The sequence below is a fragment of the Maniola jurtina genome, chromosome 24 (genome assembly GCF_905333055.1).
Source record: "Maniola jurtina chromosome 24, ilManJurt1.1, whole genome shotgun sequence".
Classification (NCBI taxonomy): domain Eukaryota; kingdom Metazoa; phylum Arthropoda; class Insecta; order Lepidoptera; family Nymphalidae; genus Maniola; species Maniola jurtina.
Genome location: NC_060052.1, coordinates 6544212 through 6562523, shown reverse-complemented (window position 1 = coordinate 6562523; position 18312 = coordinate 6544212). Strand labels below are relative to the sequence as shown.

General features: G+C 37.3%; 1 protein-coding gene across 4 annotated transcripts; it reads right to left on the bottom strand.

Annotated features, from left to right (window-relative positions):
* Positions 1 to 651: 651 nt before the first annotated feature.
* On the bottom strand, positions 652 to 11692 carry LOC123877801 (lysyl oxidase homolog 2). Of its 4 annotated transcripts, none has more exons than XM_045924703.1 (10): positions 11588 to 11690; positions 11031 to 11249; positions 10347 to 10487; positions 9095 to 9345; positions 8678 to 8909; positions 6726 to 6877; positions 3495 to 3631; positions 2190 to 2347; positions 1612 to 1706; positions 652 to 865 (listed from the first exon to the last, which is right to left on the bottom strand). In XM_045924703.1, the coding sequence occupies exons 2-10, from the start codon at positions 11197 to 11199 to the stop codon at positions 743 to 745; spliced, it is 1458 nt and encodes a 485-aa protein (XP_045780659.1). In that variant the 5' UTR covers positions 11200 to 11249; positions 11588 to 11690; the 3' UTR covers positions 652 to 742. The 4 variants fall into 4 exon arrangements, with proteins under 4 accessions (XP_045780659.1, XP_045780660.1, XP_045780661.1 ...); XM_045924704.1 differs by having other exon boundaries at positions 11646 to 11678; XM_045924705.1 differs by having other exon boundaries at positions 11031 to 11211; positions 11646 to 11655.
* Between the last annotated feature and the right edge of the window lie 6620 nt (positions 11693 to 18312).

The window sequence follows — 18312 nt, the reverse complement described above, 5'->3', positions numbered from 1 at the left end:
AACTTTGAAACCGAATATTTTAACAGAAATCTGGAAAACCACAGACATAGATATTAGTTTCTAGAATATGTCTGTAAAATTTCATGGACTTTGGTTGCTTAATATTCAAATGAAATAGGAACTACGTTTGTATGAAGCGAGTGACGGAGAGACCCCTCTTAAATGCCAAAAAAGGCTGTACAATTTTTGTCATAATACTCATAACCACGTAGCTAAATACCTTATTGATGAATAAATTACATATAGATTGATTAATTATTTATTTTTAACCCGCCAAGCTCACCTGACCTACATGTGTTGATTTCAGTATTACCTACCAATTCAATTGGAAATTGGGAATAAATAAACTCTTTGGTCGACCTTGAATAAATCCATACTAATATTATAAATGCGAAAGTGTGTCTGTCTGTCTGTCTGCTACCTTTTCACGGCCCAACAGTTTAACCGATTCTGACGAAATTTGGTACATAGTTAGCTTATATCCCGGGGACGGACATAGGCTACTTTTTATCCCGGAAAATCAAACAGTTCCCACGGGATCTATAAAAACCTAAATCCACGCGGACGAAGTCGCGGGCATCCTCTAGTAAATAAATAAAAATGTTTTGTTCATGTACTATTAATTAATGTATAATTATTATTTCACTAATTTTATATATATAAAATGCATAGTAATTGTTATCAAAAAAGTTTGGCTCGACTCCAGTCAGCCCGTGTGCGTTGGACCTAAGACTGTAAACTACTAAGGCCTTAGCAATTTACAGTCGTAAACGTAAGCGTATGTCTCTGTAAGGCGGAGCACACACGACGCGGCGTTGTTGTGGTAACTCTGCTCTGCTATACGCGCGTGAGGATTCACTGCGACCTGTAGAGAAACAAATGTTAAGGTCTGGTCAAACATGTGGCGTAACGGCAGCGGCAACAAGTCCGAGTAGTCAAGAAGATTTTGTACAAGGAACTGTAAGCAGCCGTAAACTGGATGCATTTATGAAAGACTGGTCCTCATTCAATCATCATCTACAGAACACGGGTTTCCTACCAGAATGAAAAGCTTTTGGCCAAAGTCTATCACGCTAGCCAAATGCGGCTTGGCAGACTTCACACACGTTTGAGAATATTATATTGTACTCTCTCTAACTCTATTAACACTCTCAGGCATTCAGGTTTCCTCACGATGTTTTCCTTCACCGTTAAAGCAAGCTGCAAGACGTGATAATATTTGCCTAATTGCATAAGGCGCATATAACTCCGATAAGGTAGAGGCCTGGGCGGGGTTGATTCACTTGTTTTCTTTTGTGATACTTGCCTTACGACGTTTTTTTATTTTGCAGGACCTTTGATGGTTGTTTTATTATTTTTATTCGGCAAACCATTCATATATCTAATACTAGCTGACGCCCGCGAGTTCGTCCGCGTGGATTTAGGTTTTTTGAAATCCCGTGGGAACTCTTTCATTTTCCGGGATAAAACAGCCTATGTACTAATCCAGGATATTGTCTATCATCATTCTGATTTCAGCCAAATCCGTCCAGTGGTTTTTGCGTGAAGGAGTAACAAACATACACACACACACAAACTTTCGCCTTTATAATATTAGTGTGATCTATCTACCTTGAAAGTGTAGTCTCCCGGTACGACATCCGTCACATCTACCCACTGGCAGTCCACGTTGTACTGGTATATGTCCGAACAGTTTACTGACACCCCTGAAAAAAGAGAAAGAAACGTTAGGGTTCCGTACCTCAAAAGAAAAAAACGGAACCCTTATAGGATCATTTTGTTGTCTGTCTGTCTATCCGTCTGTCCGTCTATCTTGTCTGTTAAGAAAACCTATAGGGTACTTCCCGTTAACCTAGAATCATGAAATTTGGCAGCTAGGTAGGTCTTAGTCTTACAGCACAAGTAAAGGAATAAATCCGAAAACTAATGGTTACATCATTAAAAAAAATTAAACTGTGTTTAAATTTTCAAAGTAAGATAGCTATACCAAGTGGGGTATTATATGAAAGGCCTTTAACTGTACATTCTAAAACGGATTTTTATTTATTTTTATGCATAATAATTTTTGAATTATCGTGCAAAATTTCGAAAAAATACCCGAGTACGGAACCCGCAGAGCGCGAATCTGACTCGCATTTGGCCGGTTTTTTATTTTCAATCTCAAATTAAAATGTCGCTTTAAGTTTTACCTTGATCACCATAATTCTTGCACGAGTACTTCTTCTCCACTCCCGGTAGACACGTGTTGTCTTCCAAACAGAAGGAGGCCTTATGACCCTCAGCCACTCTTCGACCACTAGCGTCCAGTATATCAAACGTTGCGAACACCTCCATACTGTGGTAGTGCCTGCAAGGAATAAAATAAGGAATCACACTAATATTATAAAGGCGAAAGTTTGTATGTGTGTGTGTGTGTGTGTGTATGTTTGTTACTCCTTCACGCAAAAACTACTGGACGGATTGGGCTAAAATTTAGAATGGAGATAGATTATACCCTGGATTAGCACATAGGCTACTTTTTATCCCGGAAAATCAAAGAGTTCCCACGGGAATTTTAAAAAACCTAGATCCATGCGAACGAAGTCGCGGGCATCAGCTAGTAAGGAATAAAATAATAAAATAAAGAAGCTTTTTATTTTTAGCCGTGGTAGCCTAGTGGGACGTTGACCTTCTAGTTGGAGGGTCCGGGGTTTGTTTCCGGGCACGCATCTCTCACTTTTCAGAAAGTACAGTGTTGGCAGCTATTAGGCACACAGATATCAAACAAGTCGCAGGGAGCCGCTGGATTCAGGCGGCGCAAGACAGTGGCGTGTAGAAGTCCCTAAAAGAGCAGAGACGGTTTGACTTGGCTTTAAGCGACGGTGTAGGGGTATGGCTGTACCAAAAACTGGCCTCTTTGGCGCGTAGTGGTAAGCGCTGTGCTCTTATTAGTGGGAGGTCCCGGGTTCGATTCCCGGCAGGAGTTTGTAATTTTATAATTTCTGGTTTGGTCTGGTGAGAGACTTCGGCCATGGCTAGTTACCAATACCGGCAAAGCCTAGAGCCGAAGACGATGCTGTGTAGAAACCCAAAGATTATGGGTTGATGAAAACTACCATACCACTTACAAGTTGGCCCGCTTCCATCTTAGAAAGAAAGAAAGAAAGAAAGAAAGAAAAACTGTTTATTAGGTACCAACAAACTTAGACTGCATCATCCACTTACCATCAGGTGAGATTGCAGACTGAAGCAGTCAAAATATTGTGGAAATATTATATCTAACTGTAAGTTTTCCATTTTGATCGTGCACCTACTAAAAGGCTCCAGAGTATTGATTGCACCCGAGCGCTACATGGCCTGGAGTACATCACTACAAGCCACTCCAGCCAGGCTGTTGACGCTGGGATGCAGCCCCGGCTGCATCAGTCAACAGGCAGCTGATGCTGGGATGGGATGAGATGCTGATGGGATGAGGATGGGAGATGGGAGGCTGGTGCCACTTATAAGATACTTACATGTGGCAAAGATGCCACTGCCACAGATGCTTCGGTAGATAAGGCCTAAACTCCGCATTGCCAATGTTCAGCGAGGATGCTGTAAAACGCAGCAGACGTCGCGTTTCGAACTGCCAGTTGGTATTGGTTTTCTGTATCTGTTAAAAGTCGTTTTTTTACAAGATACAAGATTTTTATTTGCAGAAACATTTTTTTTTACAGTTAGATGTTATTAAATACATATTGTGTAATACATAGTAGAAATGTTTCACCTTACATAATTAGGCATGCAAAATTTGTACAGTCATATTTAAGTTACAGAGTTTAATTATGTCCATGAAGACTGGTATTTGAGCTTTCGATAAAAAATAAAGAAGAAGTACATAGGTAGGTACGTATTACAGGATTTTTGGGAATTCCATGGCCGCACCGATTTTTTGGGTCCCATATCTCAAAAGGAAAAACGGAACCCTTATAGGATCACTTTGCTATCTGTCTGTCTATCTGTCCGTCTGTCGTACCTGTCAAGAAAACCTAAAGGGCATTTCCCGTTGACCTATAATATAATCATGAAATTCAGCAGGTAGGTAGGTCTTATACCACAAGTAAAGGAAAAAATCCAAGAACCGTGAATTCTAAGAACTTCGGAGCTTGTTTGGATGAAGGTTTTGTAAAATAAATAAAATAATAAATAATTATATGTAAGCAAACTCGAACTTTGTATAAGAAAAGAAGGAAAATACTCAATAATAATTTAAGAATACGTATAAAAATAAACACATTTCTGATTCTAAAAATACTCCATTCATTTTCTTTTCCCTCGTGTCGTTGTTTGTTTTCAACAGTTCAGAAATATTGTGTTGATTTTAGAAAAATATTTGTTGTGTTACTTTTAAAGCTAGTCGCTAGTGTAAACCACTTTATCTCTACCACGATTCAGCGCTATTTCACAGATTCAATCTCTGTTGGTAGATAGCTACAATTGTACAGATACAAGTACAAATTTTACATGGCAAAGCTAGATGAAAACTTCTGATAAGTTCAACAAGATAACAGTTCGTATTTATATCATCATTCATCGGTAACATCATTGCCTCCCTGCGTAAGGGAGTTAATTAGTTTGTAAGAGATTTAACGATGTAACGTGTTAATTTAATATTGATATTCATTATTGCATCTTACACTTTACTACCTACTAACCTTTTAAAATATCATTGTACCTAAATCTTCTGTACTAGCCTTTTATTAACGTTTATACTATGTATCTTTTTAGCTATAAACAATTATATTTTTGTAAATATTTTATTATGTATAAAAGTTGTAGGTTAGTCGAATAAAATAAAATAAAAATATATAAATATTTTTGGAATCAACACAATACAATTAAATACATGGATGCCGCAAGGATTATTTTTAGGAAGGTGCTTCTGCATCCATGTTCGTAGGCAGGAATTGATTTTGGGAGTGTTTTATCAGGGCCTTAAACGAATCCTTTCATAAGATATAACTTTTGCTCGAGTTGACAGGGTTAATGGAAGTGAGTATCTGGTTAGTTGAATTTTACCTTCCGCTTTGTCAGTACGATAGAATTCAACGATAGACAAAATTATTTTTGTTTCAACACAAAAAAAGTGAAAGTGAAAGAGGAAGAGAAGTGAAAGTGAAAGGATCATTTCACTTACACACTCCCACGATGGGAGACGCATGCTCAGTGTTCACAGGATAAGAGTAGATACTGAATTTATTCTTCCCCAGCTTTCTCTGTATGTCAAAATCGGTTCAACCGATGGGTCGTGAAAAGCTAGCAGACAAACCTAAGATTAACAGACGGACAGACGCACTTTCACATTTATATAGAAGTATAGTACAAATAAATACACATGATTGGCATCTTCCCGTACCTATAGGAAAGTAATCGTTCTAATTAATTAGGTACAAAAATATCAATACTTATGTACAATACATTAAAGCATATTTTATTTTGTCTGTTATGTTATCTAGTACCTATTTGTACGTCAGACATGTAATAAATTGTACGTCTCCAAATAAATAGGCGTAATAGAGAGAGAGTCATTGCGTGCTAGACCTTCGTTATTTTATAAAAGCTGAAAGTTTCTTTGCGTATTTATCCTTAATACAGTGAGGAACGATCAGTGACTATAAGGTGTGGATCATGGTGGCTTTGGGAGATAACAGGTAATATAGGTGTAAAAATCTTACGTCAAAGTGTAAAGTCTAATTTTTTTAATATTTTCTTAATAGAATTAGAGATCAAGTCATACATTGTCAAACACTTAAAGCCAATTGACACGCGCGCACGTACACGTGACACTTGCTTGTGACGTGCGTGAATCCGCAGAGATAACTGCACGCATTACGTCTACGCGAACATTCACGCCACGCAAACGGTATGCCATGTCTCATACAGTTCCATACATTACAACGCAATCCTACGCGCTACATCTACGCTCACGCGACGCATACGCGGCCTGTGTGGCCGGGCGGCGCTTTAGTTTCGTGGCAACCCCCTGCCAGACGCTCTTAAAGTTTTGCAATGCATTACGTGATTTCTAATACTATTCCGATTATACTTTGACGCGAGATTTTTTACGCAGAGAAACTTTCATCTTCTATAAAATAACGAAGATCTGGCACGCGCTGGCTCTTAGTCCATAGTATTATGAACCCATATGATTGATTATTGCCTACTCTAAACCCTTTGCTATGGGTCTACTCATAATATATTATGTCTCTTAGAATATTAGGCTGTTAGGAAGATATACCATTTTCATATGTTAGGGTGAATGGCACAGTGTATATCTTTCACGCATTTACGGTACGATCACTCTACGATTTTTTCTGTTTACTTAAGTATGAGGAAATAATATTAGAACTGTATTTACTTTGGTTTCGTATCATTTTTTTTTTCAAATTGGCTCTTTCCTTTTGATACTCTAATTTATGGAATTCGGGAATAAAACCGTCACTTTTCCACCCCAACCCAAAAAGAGGGGTGTTATAAGTATGACGTGTGTATCTGTGTATCTGTCTGTGACATTGTAGCTCATAAACTAGTGAACCGATTTTAATTTAGTTTTTGTTGTTTGAAAGATGGCTTGATCGAGAGTGTTGTTAGGCTATAATCCAAGAAAATCGGTTCAGCCGTTTGAAAGTTATCAACTCTTTTCTAGTTATTACTGTAACCTTCACTTGTGGGGGGTGTATAAATTTTTAATTTACACTTGTACAAACCTCGTATGCAGATTCGCTTAGACAATTCTCTTCCATAGCACATTGCAGATGGAACATGGGTACATCTTGGAGATGAGCAGACCTTTGGATTGCTGTTGTATCCAGAAGTAAATCTGCAAGCTTCCTTGTGCATACTACTGCGGCTACATGACCTGTGGAATATAATATATATATTAAGTTAAGTTAGTATTTCTATCTGTGCATCTTATTCCTAATCCCTGAAGATCGTGACACCTTTCAATTAATCATTCCACCCTTTTTTTTTAAAGTTTCGTACCTCAAAAGGAAAAACAGAACAGGAAAAATTATACTGTTTTAAAACAACAAATACTGAAAACAACGTTTTATAAAATAGTTTGTAAGTTGTGACTAAAACAAAAAAAAATTTTTGGGGTTTTCTTTCACGGTAGCTCGGAAAAGATAATATTATGTACGGAACCCTAAGAGAGCGAGTTCCGACTCGCACTTGACCCGTTTTTTCTACAACCGCACTGCATGCCATCATAAGCAATCTCACCCTCACCACCTGGGTGCCTGGTGCACTTCGACCGCCTGTTGTGTCAGATCTTTTTTCCACGCACATGCAAACTGTGAAACCAACTCCCTTCAGCCTGTTTGTACTAGATTTCAACATGGGGTTATTCAAAGGGCGGACCAACAAATTCCTGAAAGGCCGACAATGCATTGGCGGTTCCTCTGGTGCTGCAAATGCTCATGGACGGCGGTAATCACTTAGCATCAAATGCTGACTTGCTTTTTTTATAAAAACAATCACAAAATACAAAATGCTTGGATTTTTTTTTTGGGATAATAATGCGGTGGTTTTCAGATCTTTCCGCATAAGACTGGACTAAGAGAATAAGATTTTCCAGAAGATTTTTACAGTTATTGCTAGATTTTAGTGGAAACCATAAATAAACGTGCTGTCCGAGGCTTACGGAGGAGACGAAAGGCCAAATTCGGCCCTCCAAAGTTGGTCACCCATCCAGTTGCTGACTTGGGTCAACGATGCTTAACGATCGCAATCGTTAAGCATTTGCGACGATTTGCGATATTGCAATTTAACCACACGCCCCTCAAGTTATACCTAAGTCAGAAACCGGAATCAATCTAAAAATCAATCAAAGCAAAACCAGTTAGAATACTTGGCTTTCCCAATAAGGTCAAGAGTCAAGACCTCTTCACGATTGAACAGCTGTTCTTTCACTATAACAAGCTCAAATTCTGTTGTGTATTGTTGGATAGCTCTGCCAATAATAGTATCAACTTAAACCAGCTAAAACTTTTGACTCGAAGTTCTTTAATGTTGGTCAGCTGTGTAGGAGTTATACAAAGTTAGTTTTAGTATAAACTAAAACAGATACACGTGTCGAATGTTGTTACATCAAGAATATAATCCATATTTAATATTATAAATGCGAAAGTGTGTCTGTCTGTCTGTCTGCTACCTTTTCACGGCCCAACAGTTTAACCGATTTTGGCAAAATTTGGTACAGAGTTAACTTATATCCCGGGGCAACATAGGCAAACTTTTTATCCCGTAAAATTAAAGAGTTCCCACGGGATTCCTAAGAACCCATCCGCTTAACCGATTTGTAAGAGATTTGGTACCGAGGCAGTTTGCGTCCCTGTAATTGACGTAGGCATTTTATCCCGGAAAATCAAACAGTTCCCACGGGATCTTTAAAAACCTGAATCCACGCGGACGAAGTCGCGGGCGTCCTATAGTTTAGTAGAATGACACTCTCGCACTGGAACACTCTCGTGTTGGAAGATCTCCTAATAGGTGGGTATAAAACATCAAACGAGTCACAGGGAACACCTGGTCAGGTCGCGTAAGTCCGTGGCATATGGAAGCCTCTACAAGAGACTTTAGACCAGCAGTGGACACCTATCGGCTGTAGACGGTGATGATGATTTCAGCCTAGTCCATAAATTAAAAAAAAACTCACCAACTTCACCAGGACACACCACATCACCAATATCCTGATGCTTGCACATGAACAAGTTGGTCTCATTGCCCTCGCACTGCACACCACTCAGGATAATCCTGGAGCTGCCAAAGTAATCAGTTTGGAGAGCCTGTTCAGCAAAGCCAAGGGCTAAATGACGGCATACAGCTGCAGCCTCGTATAGCGTCCAGCCATCTGGGCAAATGCTGCCCCATCGTCTGTTGTGGTAAATCTGCAATATGGTTAAAATTGAGACTCAGTACAATTGTACTCCTTTTGATGGTCGAAATTGTTAAATTTATACGATATAGTGGTGATAATTAATTACGTAACTTAAAACTAAAGCTACGAGGGTTCCAAACGCGCCCAAGTCTGAGAAGAGCCCAAACACTTCTCAATAAGATTCTCAACACTTACCTCTACTCTACCTTCACTGCTGCTTTTACCACCTACAAGTCTAATACTAGTCCCAATATCAATAACTTCGTGTAAACGTTTAGTTGGCTTCATCTTCAAGTTACTTGGGATATTATTATCAGCAATTTCAGTACATATAACCCCAGCTGCTTCATTTTCTCCACAATCGGATGATCCCCAACCAGTGAAGATACATCGGGATAAGGATTTTTCATCACCTTCGCATACTACGTCATCCATCCAGAATTTTTCTAGAAAGTTCGAATTAATTAGACACTTTTTAACCGACTTCAAAAAAGAAGGAGGATTCACCTCTTACCCCGATTGCCATCTCGACCTGTCGCGAACTGTAGTATGTTTATTTATGCAACAAAATAGCTGACGAAACTTAGATGTTATAATCATTATGTCAGACATAAAATAGCTCCAGCCTTGATAAAAATCTTTTCACCAAAACCCAAGACAGCTTCCCCGAATTTCATACAGGAAAAATAAAAGGTAAAAGTTAGTAGAAAATAAAACTGCCCTACGTTCTGAATTTAATATTTTATTTCAGTTGTAAAAACGTTGTAAAATATACTTTTACGTCTTTTTAACTTTGCAGTGCTTTTAGTTCTAACTAAACTTTTACATCAGAAATTGTTGCCTCTTGAATTGTTTTTGGCTTTTATGATATCTTCATTGCTGTTCGTCCCAACACGTCCTGAGTTAAGGTCACTCTATTTTTAGGGTCCCGTTCCTCAATAGGAAAACAGGACCCCTTATAGGAAAACAGGATCACTTCGTTGTTTGTCTGTATGTCTGTCCGTCTGTCGTGTCTGTCAAGAAAACCTATAGTGTACTTCCCGTTGCCTAGTCATGAAAGACAGGCAGGTCTTATAAAAATATAAATAACTAGCGACCCGCCGCGGCTTCGCACGGGTGGACATTTAGTTTTTCTATTTTCCGGGATAAAATATGGCCTATACGGATTCGGAAGAATCCCTCTAAGTAATGGTAAAAGAAATTTTGAAATCGGTCCAGTAGTTTTTGAGCCTATTCAATACAAACATACAAAGGTTTCCTCTTTATAATATTATAGTATAGATTAGATTTTTCAATTTTCAAAGTAAGATAACCGTACCAAATGGGGTATCATATGAAAGGGTACTTTACTTGTAAAATCTAAAACAGATTTTTATTTATTTTTATGCAAAAGAGTTTTTGATTTATCGTGAAAAATCTAGAAAAAACACCCGAATACGGAACTCACCAATTGCTTCTCCAAATTGTCCCCCATGAGTGGCGATACCAGTTCTATTGAGGGTTTGGCATACGACGTGTGCTGCTGCGTCGTCCCAAGAGTCATCGCACACTGCACCCCAGCGGCCAGCGTGGTAGACATAAACGTTGCCTAGAACATAAAAGCAGAACCTATGTAATATATAAACTTAGACTACCTGATCCAAAGGCTGAAGATGCCAAAGGTTGGGCAAGTTTTATTTAAAACTACTAGCCCGCGACTTTATCCACATGGATTTAGACTTTTAGAAAACCCGTGGAAATCCTTTAATTTTATGGGATAGAAAAGTAAGTTATGTCAATCTTCAGGCCTAACTATATCCATATAACAAAAATTGTAAATTTTTGGAGATATGCGTTTAGACCTTTAAAACGCACATCTTAGAAATTAAAATTAAATACCACTTGTTTTAACGGTGAAGGAAAATATTGTGATGAAACCTGCATGCCTGAGAGGTCTTCATAATGTTCGCAAAGGTGTGTGAAGTCTGCCAATCTGCATTTGCCAAGCGTTTGCCAACCATTCTTATTCTAAGAAGAGACCCGTCCTCAGTAGTGAACCAGCGATGATGATGGAACTTGTTACTCGATGATATCTACGTACGTAGTACGTAGTAGTTATACGTACTAACTAACAATTTAAAAAGCGATTTACCTTCAAACTTGTTTGTTCCTCCAAGTAGCTTCACTCTTCCTTCTAGATTCTTCTGTTTATTCAGCAAACGTTGTATAAACGCTGCTCTAGTAGCTCGTTCGTTTTCACTAACATCTTTACACAATATGACTACTATTTCCAAGAGTATAACTATTATTCGAGCATACATTTTGTAAGCAGTCTATCAATAAAAAATAAATAAATATTCGGGTTACTTTTCTAGAAACATCATTGATATAAATTTTTATGTAAATCGGACCCAAAACGGCCCCTGTGATACTCCAAGGTTAACTTTCAAACGCCACTCTGAATTAGTTTATTAATTATCACACATTTTATATTGATTTTGGAAACATCGAAATAGACTTATTATTTTTAACAGAAATAATTTCTATAAATGATGCTGAATCATTGAGTAATGCAGATTCAAATTTAATTAAAATAAATGACTAAAAAAATAATATTTAATAATACACTTTTTTAATGTCGATTTATAAACTTTAACTTAAATGTAACGTAAATGATCATTGATCAATGCACTCCAAAAAGATTAATACTTTAAACGCCTTAAAAAGACAAGATACAATAGATTTTACAATATTTTCGTTCACACACAAGCGTTCGAGTGGGATCAACAGGAACACTGACTGGAAACTGTTATATTTTTAAGTGTTACGAGATATTTCTAGTTCAATGTCAATAATGATCATGCGATCATCACACTACGTTTCAATTAAGAAGAAACTTGTGTTGATACATATCTATACTTAATATTATAAATGCGAAAGTGTGTCTGTCTGTCTGCTACGTTTTCACGGCCCGACCGCTGAACAAATTTTAATGAAATTTGGTACAGACTTGGGATACACCCCAGGGAAGGGCATAGGCTACTTTTTACCCCGGAAAATCAAAGAGGATTTAAAAAAAAAACCGAAATTCACGCGGGCGAAGCCGCGGGCATCCTCTAGTTTGAAATATTTTTGCACAATATACTAGCTTATACCAATGCAACTCGCGCGATATATTGTATGTTGATTGTTGATGGTTTTATACCAACAACAGTAACTGGATGAACAATATGCAAATGCATAGGCAACGAACAGACAGACCCACAGAAAATTATTATTTTACAAAAGTAATTTATCTAATATTATAAAGAGGTAAAGTTTGTAAGTTTGTTTGTAGGGGTAATCTCAAGAACTACTGAACCGATTCTGAAAATTCTCACAGCAGTAGAAAGCTACATTATTCCTGAATAACATAGGCTATATTTTATTTTCAAAAACTAGAGATATCTACGAAAATTTTAATAAGCTAACCGTGCAAACCCGGGGTGGGTCGCTAGTATTTAAAATAAAAGAGAAATGATATGATTGACCGACTGATATATTAATACTCTAGACACCTACTAGAGATTTTGCACGTAGATAGATAGATAGATTAGAAGAACACTTTAGTACACACAAAAACACATGTAAAGGATCACAACACAGAAGGAAGAAAACAGAAAAAAACAATTGTGTGCAAAGGCGGCCTTATTGCTTGGAGCAATCTCTACCAGGCAACCTTTAGGTTCTCTCTTTAGCGTCATACACCCTTTAAGAAGGCTGTTAAGAAATAAGTGTCTTCGAAAAGCTAAACAAAAGCGGACAAAGTCCCGGAAATAAGCTAGATGACTGTAACAAATGCTTTAGTAAATAGAAATATTTCAATTGAACCATGGAATTAACTGCAGTGGATTTCTCTTTCGCTGAAAAATCTGTGAAATCTTGCACTTATTTACAAAATAATCTAATAATGTAAATAGGTATATTTCGAATGGAATTTTACAGCCAGTTTCGAGGAATTACTACTAATATTTGACTATAATAAATAAAGGGTAGAGCAGATTGTACTTACCTATATTTTTTATGAGCAAGTAATAGCTTAGTGGTTGAGTTATGACCATGGTTCGATCCCGAGCATACACCTCTTAACTTAAAAAAAAATTCATTATGGACAAGCGCTTGACCGCAATCACACCTGATGGAAAGTGATGAATGTGGCCTAAGATGGGACGCGTTTACCTAGAAGATGCCTATTCACTCTTGTTTCAAACAATATTAAATATCACTTTGGCAGACTTCCCACAACTTTTGAGAAAATTATGGAGAAATCTCAGGAATACTATTTACTCACGATTTCACGTCAATTCAGTGATATTAATTTGCCTAAAAAGTATATAACTCCGAGAGTACAAAGGCCACCAATGCGTTGCCGGTCTATCAGGATTTTGTTGATATCCGCACTTTGAATAACCCCATGTTGAAATCTAGTGGGAACACCGTCGAAGGAAGTTGGTTCTACAGTTTGCATGTGCGTGGAAAAAAGGATCTGGCATAACGGACAGTCGAAGTGCATCAGGTGGCGGGCGGTGCAGTTGTAGAAAAAGGAGGATTGAATGAGGAAACTGGCATATTTTTTTTAAATTATATAGACTAGCGCTTGTCTGCAATCAGACTCGCTAGCAAGTGATGATGCAACCTAAGATGGAGCGCGCTTGCCTAGAAGTTGCCTATTCACTCTTGACTTGAAGGTACCCATATTATAGGTGGAAGGGAAAACTGATGCCGGAAGGGCATTCGGATTAGAAAAGAGGAAGCAAATCGCTTCGTACGTGTTCGAGGGATTTCGTGCCACTAATTTCGTAATGTAAATTCCGGGAACAGTTTCGTATAAAGATGTACACTAGCCTTAAAATCTACGTACATCGCACAAACATTTTGACCTAATTGCGTCCCATACAATAGACGCTTCTAAATTGAATCGTGCGTCATACAATATTAAATGAAGGAGCAGTTTTTGTCGCATAATTGTTAGGCGCCTATTATACAACTATTGTAGAACGAACAAAGCAGTTTTATTGCTTCTGTTATTACCACATTATTCTACTTAAATAAGGTAAAAGAAATGTTTGCTGTCTTTAATACTTTTATTTCTTTTCTTTTCTGGTTGTGCGACGGTTATGGTGTTATCCTGACGCTGGTGTTACTTTTGAGTAAACGATTATATTATGGATCCGAAATTAAGTATTATTAATTATTATGGTCGCTAACTATGGGCCATATAAGAACGCCCAGAGTCACTCAACGAATGATGAAGAGAGCTATGCACGGAGTTTTTCGACAAATCAGAAATTTGAAGATCTGTAGGAGAACCAGAGGAATGTAGATATTACGAAGCTGAAGTGGCAAGTGCGTTGGGACCTTAACAGGGCTCTCTCCGACACTTACTCCATACAATCGTAGTCCCAATTTCATTTGAATATTAAGCAACCAAAGTCCATGAAATTTTGCAGACATATTCTAGAAACTAATATCTAACTAATGTCTGTGGTTTTCCAGATTTCTGTTAAAATATTCGGTTTCAAAGTTACGCGGTCTTAAAAATTTTCATACAAATATTTGGGCCCTTGTAATTTTAAAACTACATATTTTTAGAAAAATCTAAAACTCCACAGACTATCTAGAATATGTCTGCAAAATTTCATGGACTTTGGTTGCTTGATATTCAAATGAAATTGGAACTACGATCGTATGAAACGAGTGACGGAGAGAGCCCTGTTAAAACATCGACTTGGAAAAAAAATTAATTGTATTTGTTTGTGCATTTAATAAATAAATAAGATTAGGTAACTGCGTTAATAAATATTCCCTCTTTTGAAGTAGGTTAGCTAATAAATTGTTTCAAAGGTTCATACCAATTAATCCTCATAGATTAAGATATATCCATTATCTCTACAATACACCTGGGAACAGGTACGTAGGTATTACCAGTTTGAACCGGTGTACCCCGACTTGAACCGCATTAATCCGGATTAGACGAGAACTAAGTATGTCTTTTAGAATTTATACTCCTGACTCTTTTACAATAAGCTCCTTGGAGTTAGATCCTACTTTCTAAATTAAATTCATTATAACTTTACACGTATCGTACTTGAATTGGAAAATATTATTTAACTGTGAAACCCTGGGATATACCGTAGTTTAGGCTTTTACAGAAGTAATTGTATATTTTTTAACCCCCGACCAAAAAAGAGGGGTGTTATAAGTTTGACGTGTGTATGTGTGTATCTGTGTATCTGTCTGTGGCATCGTAGCTCCTAAACTAATGAACCGATTTTAATTTAGTTTTTTTTTTGTTTGAAAGGTGGCTTGATCGAGAGTGTTCTTAGCCATAATTCAAGAAAATTGGTTCAGCCGTTTGAAAATTATCAGCTCTTTTCTAGTTATTACTGTAACCTTCACTTGTCGGGGGCGTTATAAATTTTTAATTTACACTTGTTATTATCAATGACAGGCCGTAACTGTGATCTCAGTAACGATGCAGTTTAAAATGGTAGAAGGCTAACTCGAAAGAGGAACAGTTTTATTCGGTTTATAGAAATTTATTCCCAAAACGGAACTTTTAACTTTTCAGAGTTATGTACGTTTTGAGCAATTAAGTATCGCTTGCTGCGACTGTGAAGGAAAACATCGTAAGGAAACCTGCAAGAGTTCTCCATAATGTTCTCATAAGAGTGCAGTGAAGTTTGCCGATCCCCACTTGGCAAGCGTGGTGGACTAAGGCCTCATTCTGAGAGACCCGTGCTCTGTAGTGGGCCAGCGATAAGTCGATTATGATGATGGTTTCTATGCCGCTAATGCCGGAACTAAGTGGACCAAAGATTTTACAAAGTAATATCTTGAAAAATCTGCTTATTATCACATCACATTAATATTATAAAAGCGAAAGTTTGTGTGTATGTAAGTATGTGTGTATGTGTGTGTGTATGTTTGTTACTCCTTCACGCAAAAACTATTGGACGGATTGGGCTAAAATTTAGAATGGAAATAGATTAGCACATAGGCTACTTTTTATCCCGGAAAATCATAGAGTTCCCACGGGATTTTTAAAAACTTACATCCACGCGAAGGAAGTCGCGGTCATCAGTTATTTTATTTAATATGACGATAGTGCTTTCATAATAAAAAGTTTCTAAGCTCACAGACCGTAGTTACCTAGGTATAATTTTCTCTCAACAAACTCAGTTATTGGATAGTAGTTGCAAAGTAGTTAAACCGCTTTTACCATTAATTAGTTTAATTTTGAACAAGTTAGGTACGTTTAGTTAATATTGTTGGAAATACTTCCGTTATTATACTTGGATGCATACAATTTAATATAACATCGTTCTAGCCTTTACTTATTATGTAAATCTGATTGCAATTTTCGAACAAGCAACCTTAGCGAAAAGTAAATTGGGTCATAAAAGGTTATTAAAATGGCAACTTTTTGGAACTAAATAATTAACCTATCCTATAATAATAATAATAATTACGAGTTACGACGATATGTATAATAAGTATACTATGATGACGTAAAATATAAAATAAATAAACGAATGAACAACAAGTGTAAATTAAAAATTTATAACACCCCCGACAAGTGAAAGTTACAGTAACTAGAAAATAGCTGATGACTTTCAAACGGCTGAACCGATTTTCTTGAATTATAGTTAAGAAAAAAAACTAAATTAAAATCGGTCCATTAGTTTAGGAGCTACGATGCCACAGATAGATACACAGATACACACGTCAAACTTATAACACCCCTCTTTTTGGGTTGGAGGTTAAAAATACGATGTGCTCACAAAAAAAACAATTTTACTATAATATTTATAAATTGCTATCTATCGGTAGTTCACGGGTTTTTTGGTCGGGGGTTAGAAATAGGACTACTTTAGGGTTACCTGTGTCAAATAACCTACGTTGTAGATAGGGCTACCTTAGGTCTACGAGTACCTGTAATTGACCATGAAGCCAGGGCGATACGGGGCACTTGCGAAAAAAATCCCGCCTTCGCCTTAAAAGTATTTTTCCCCAAATTCCTAGATCCACCGGTGAGCGTTCTGTCAGTCAGTTAGTCACGGTAGACTACTGTTTTATAGATGACATATTTTGTTAACAAAAACAACAATCAAAATAAGTGTACCCATTATGGAAACTGTATTAAAACTTGACAATACACGTATTGTAAGAAAAAGGCCTGTAACTTTTCATAGCAAACTTTGCCAATTTCGTTCCAAGTTTTGATTTCAACGTAGATTTATAGCGACCGGCATACCATAGTCCCTATATCCAAAAAGCGTCAGGTGGTCACGTCTCCATTCTGCCAAAGCACTGGACCATTTGGTCAAGAAATTATTTAAAGTGTCATCATAAAGTCTATCCTCACCACCACGGGTTCGCATGATAGCTTCGTAAGTAGTCTGCTTGTTTAGTGACAGACAACCCATAAGAAGATTGACGCAATGTCATCTGTGTATATTTTGTAGTGTGTCAAGAATTTCACAATCTTGTTCCTCCTTCACCGTTCTAGCACAGAACAGCGAGAAGCATTGGCAACCTTAATATGTGGTTGATATTCAATCTACGTGCACGAAACGTTTTTGTGAACTTTTTTGATACGAACTGCTAAGATGTGAAATGCCTTTCGGACATGCGTATTTCTTGCCACGTATAACCTAAATACCTTCAAGGCAAGAGTGAATAGACATCTTTTTGCCAAACGCGCTGCAACTTAGACAGAAGATACACTTTGAATGCCATAATTCTATCTTGCAATAAAATAACTCGCACGAAACAAGTTTTTGCTACGAATCGCTAGGGTTTGGAATACCTTGCCGGCGTCCATATTATCTGTTACATACTTATAACTTAAGTTCCTTCAAGGTAAGAGCAAACAAGCACTTTCTAAGCAAGTACTCTTCAGGTCAATCAGGTTTTTGTTACGAAATTTTCGGTACCTATCAGCCTGGAGTTAGAAAGTTAGCGATATTACAACACTGTGCATCGAAGATCACGTAAACACATCAGTCCTGTGCTTTTTTCTCTCCGTCCGTACCGAATTTCCGTCTCACCGTACTATGAAACTAAGGGATAGAGAGTTTACTTGTGCTTGTGCACACATTTGCACACTGAAATATCTCTTACGTAGATGAGCTGCTGTGGCCGGATTTCGGTCTGAAGGAGAACAAATACTAGAACTTTATGAAGATATTGAATAGATCAAGTTTGCAGTCTTCTCTTAGGCGCATTGCTCAGTGACTATACTTTGGTTTGTAATAGCTAATATTACGAGGAATAAAAAGTCTATTTTATCAGTTGGTAATATTGTGGTAAACAAACTTTATTGAAGAAAGAAAGTAGGTTGCAAATAAAAAGTTTATGAGATTTATCGCTTTATAAGTTTATAACTATAG

What these genes read in the sequence shown, in the direction of transcription:
- LOC123877801 (XM_045924702.1), bottom strand. Translation starts at nt 11,199, where the DNA reads ATGTATGCTCGAATAATAGTTATACTCTTGGAAATAGTAGTCATATTG. An exon ending in GCAGTGAAGGTAGAGTAGAG is followed by an intron (nt 8,910 to 9,094) that starts GTAAGTGTTGAG and finishes ACCATATTGCAG; the next exon opens with ATTTACCACAACAGACGATG. An exon ending in CAAGAATTATGGTGATCAAG is followed by an intron (nt 1,707 to 2,189) that starts GTAAAACTTAAA and finishes CTCTTTTTTCAG; the next exon opens with GGGTGTCAGTAAACTGTTCG.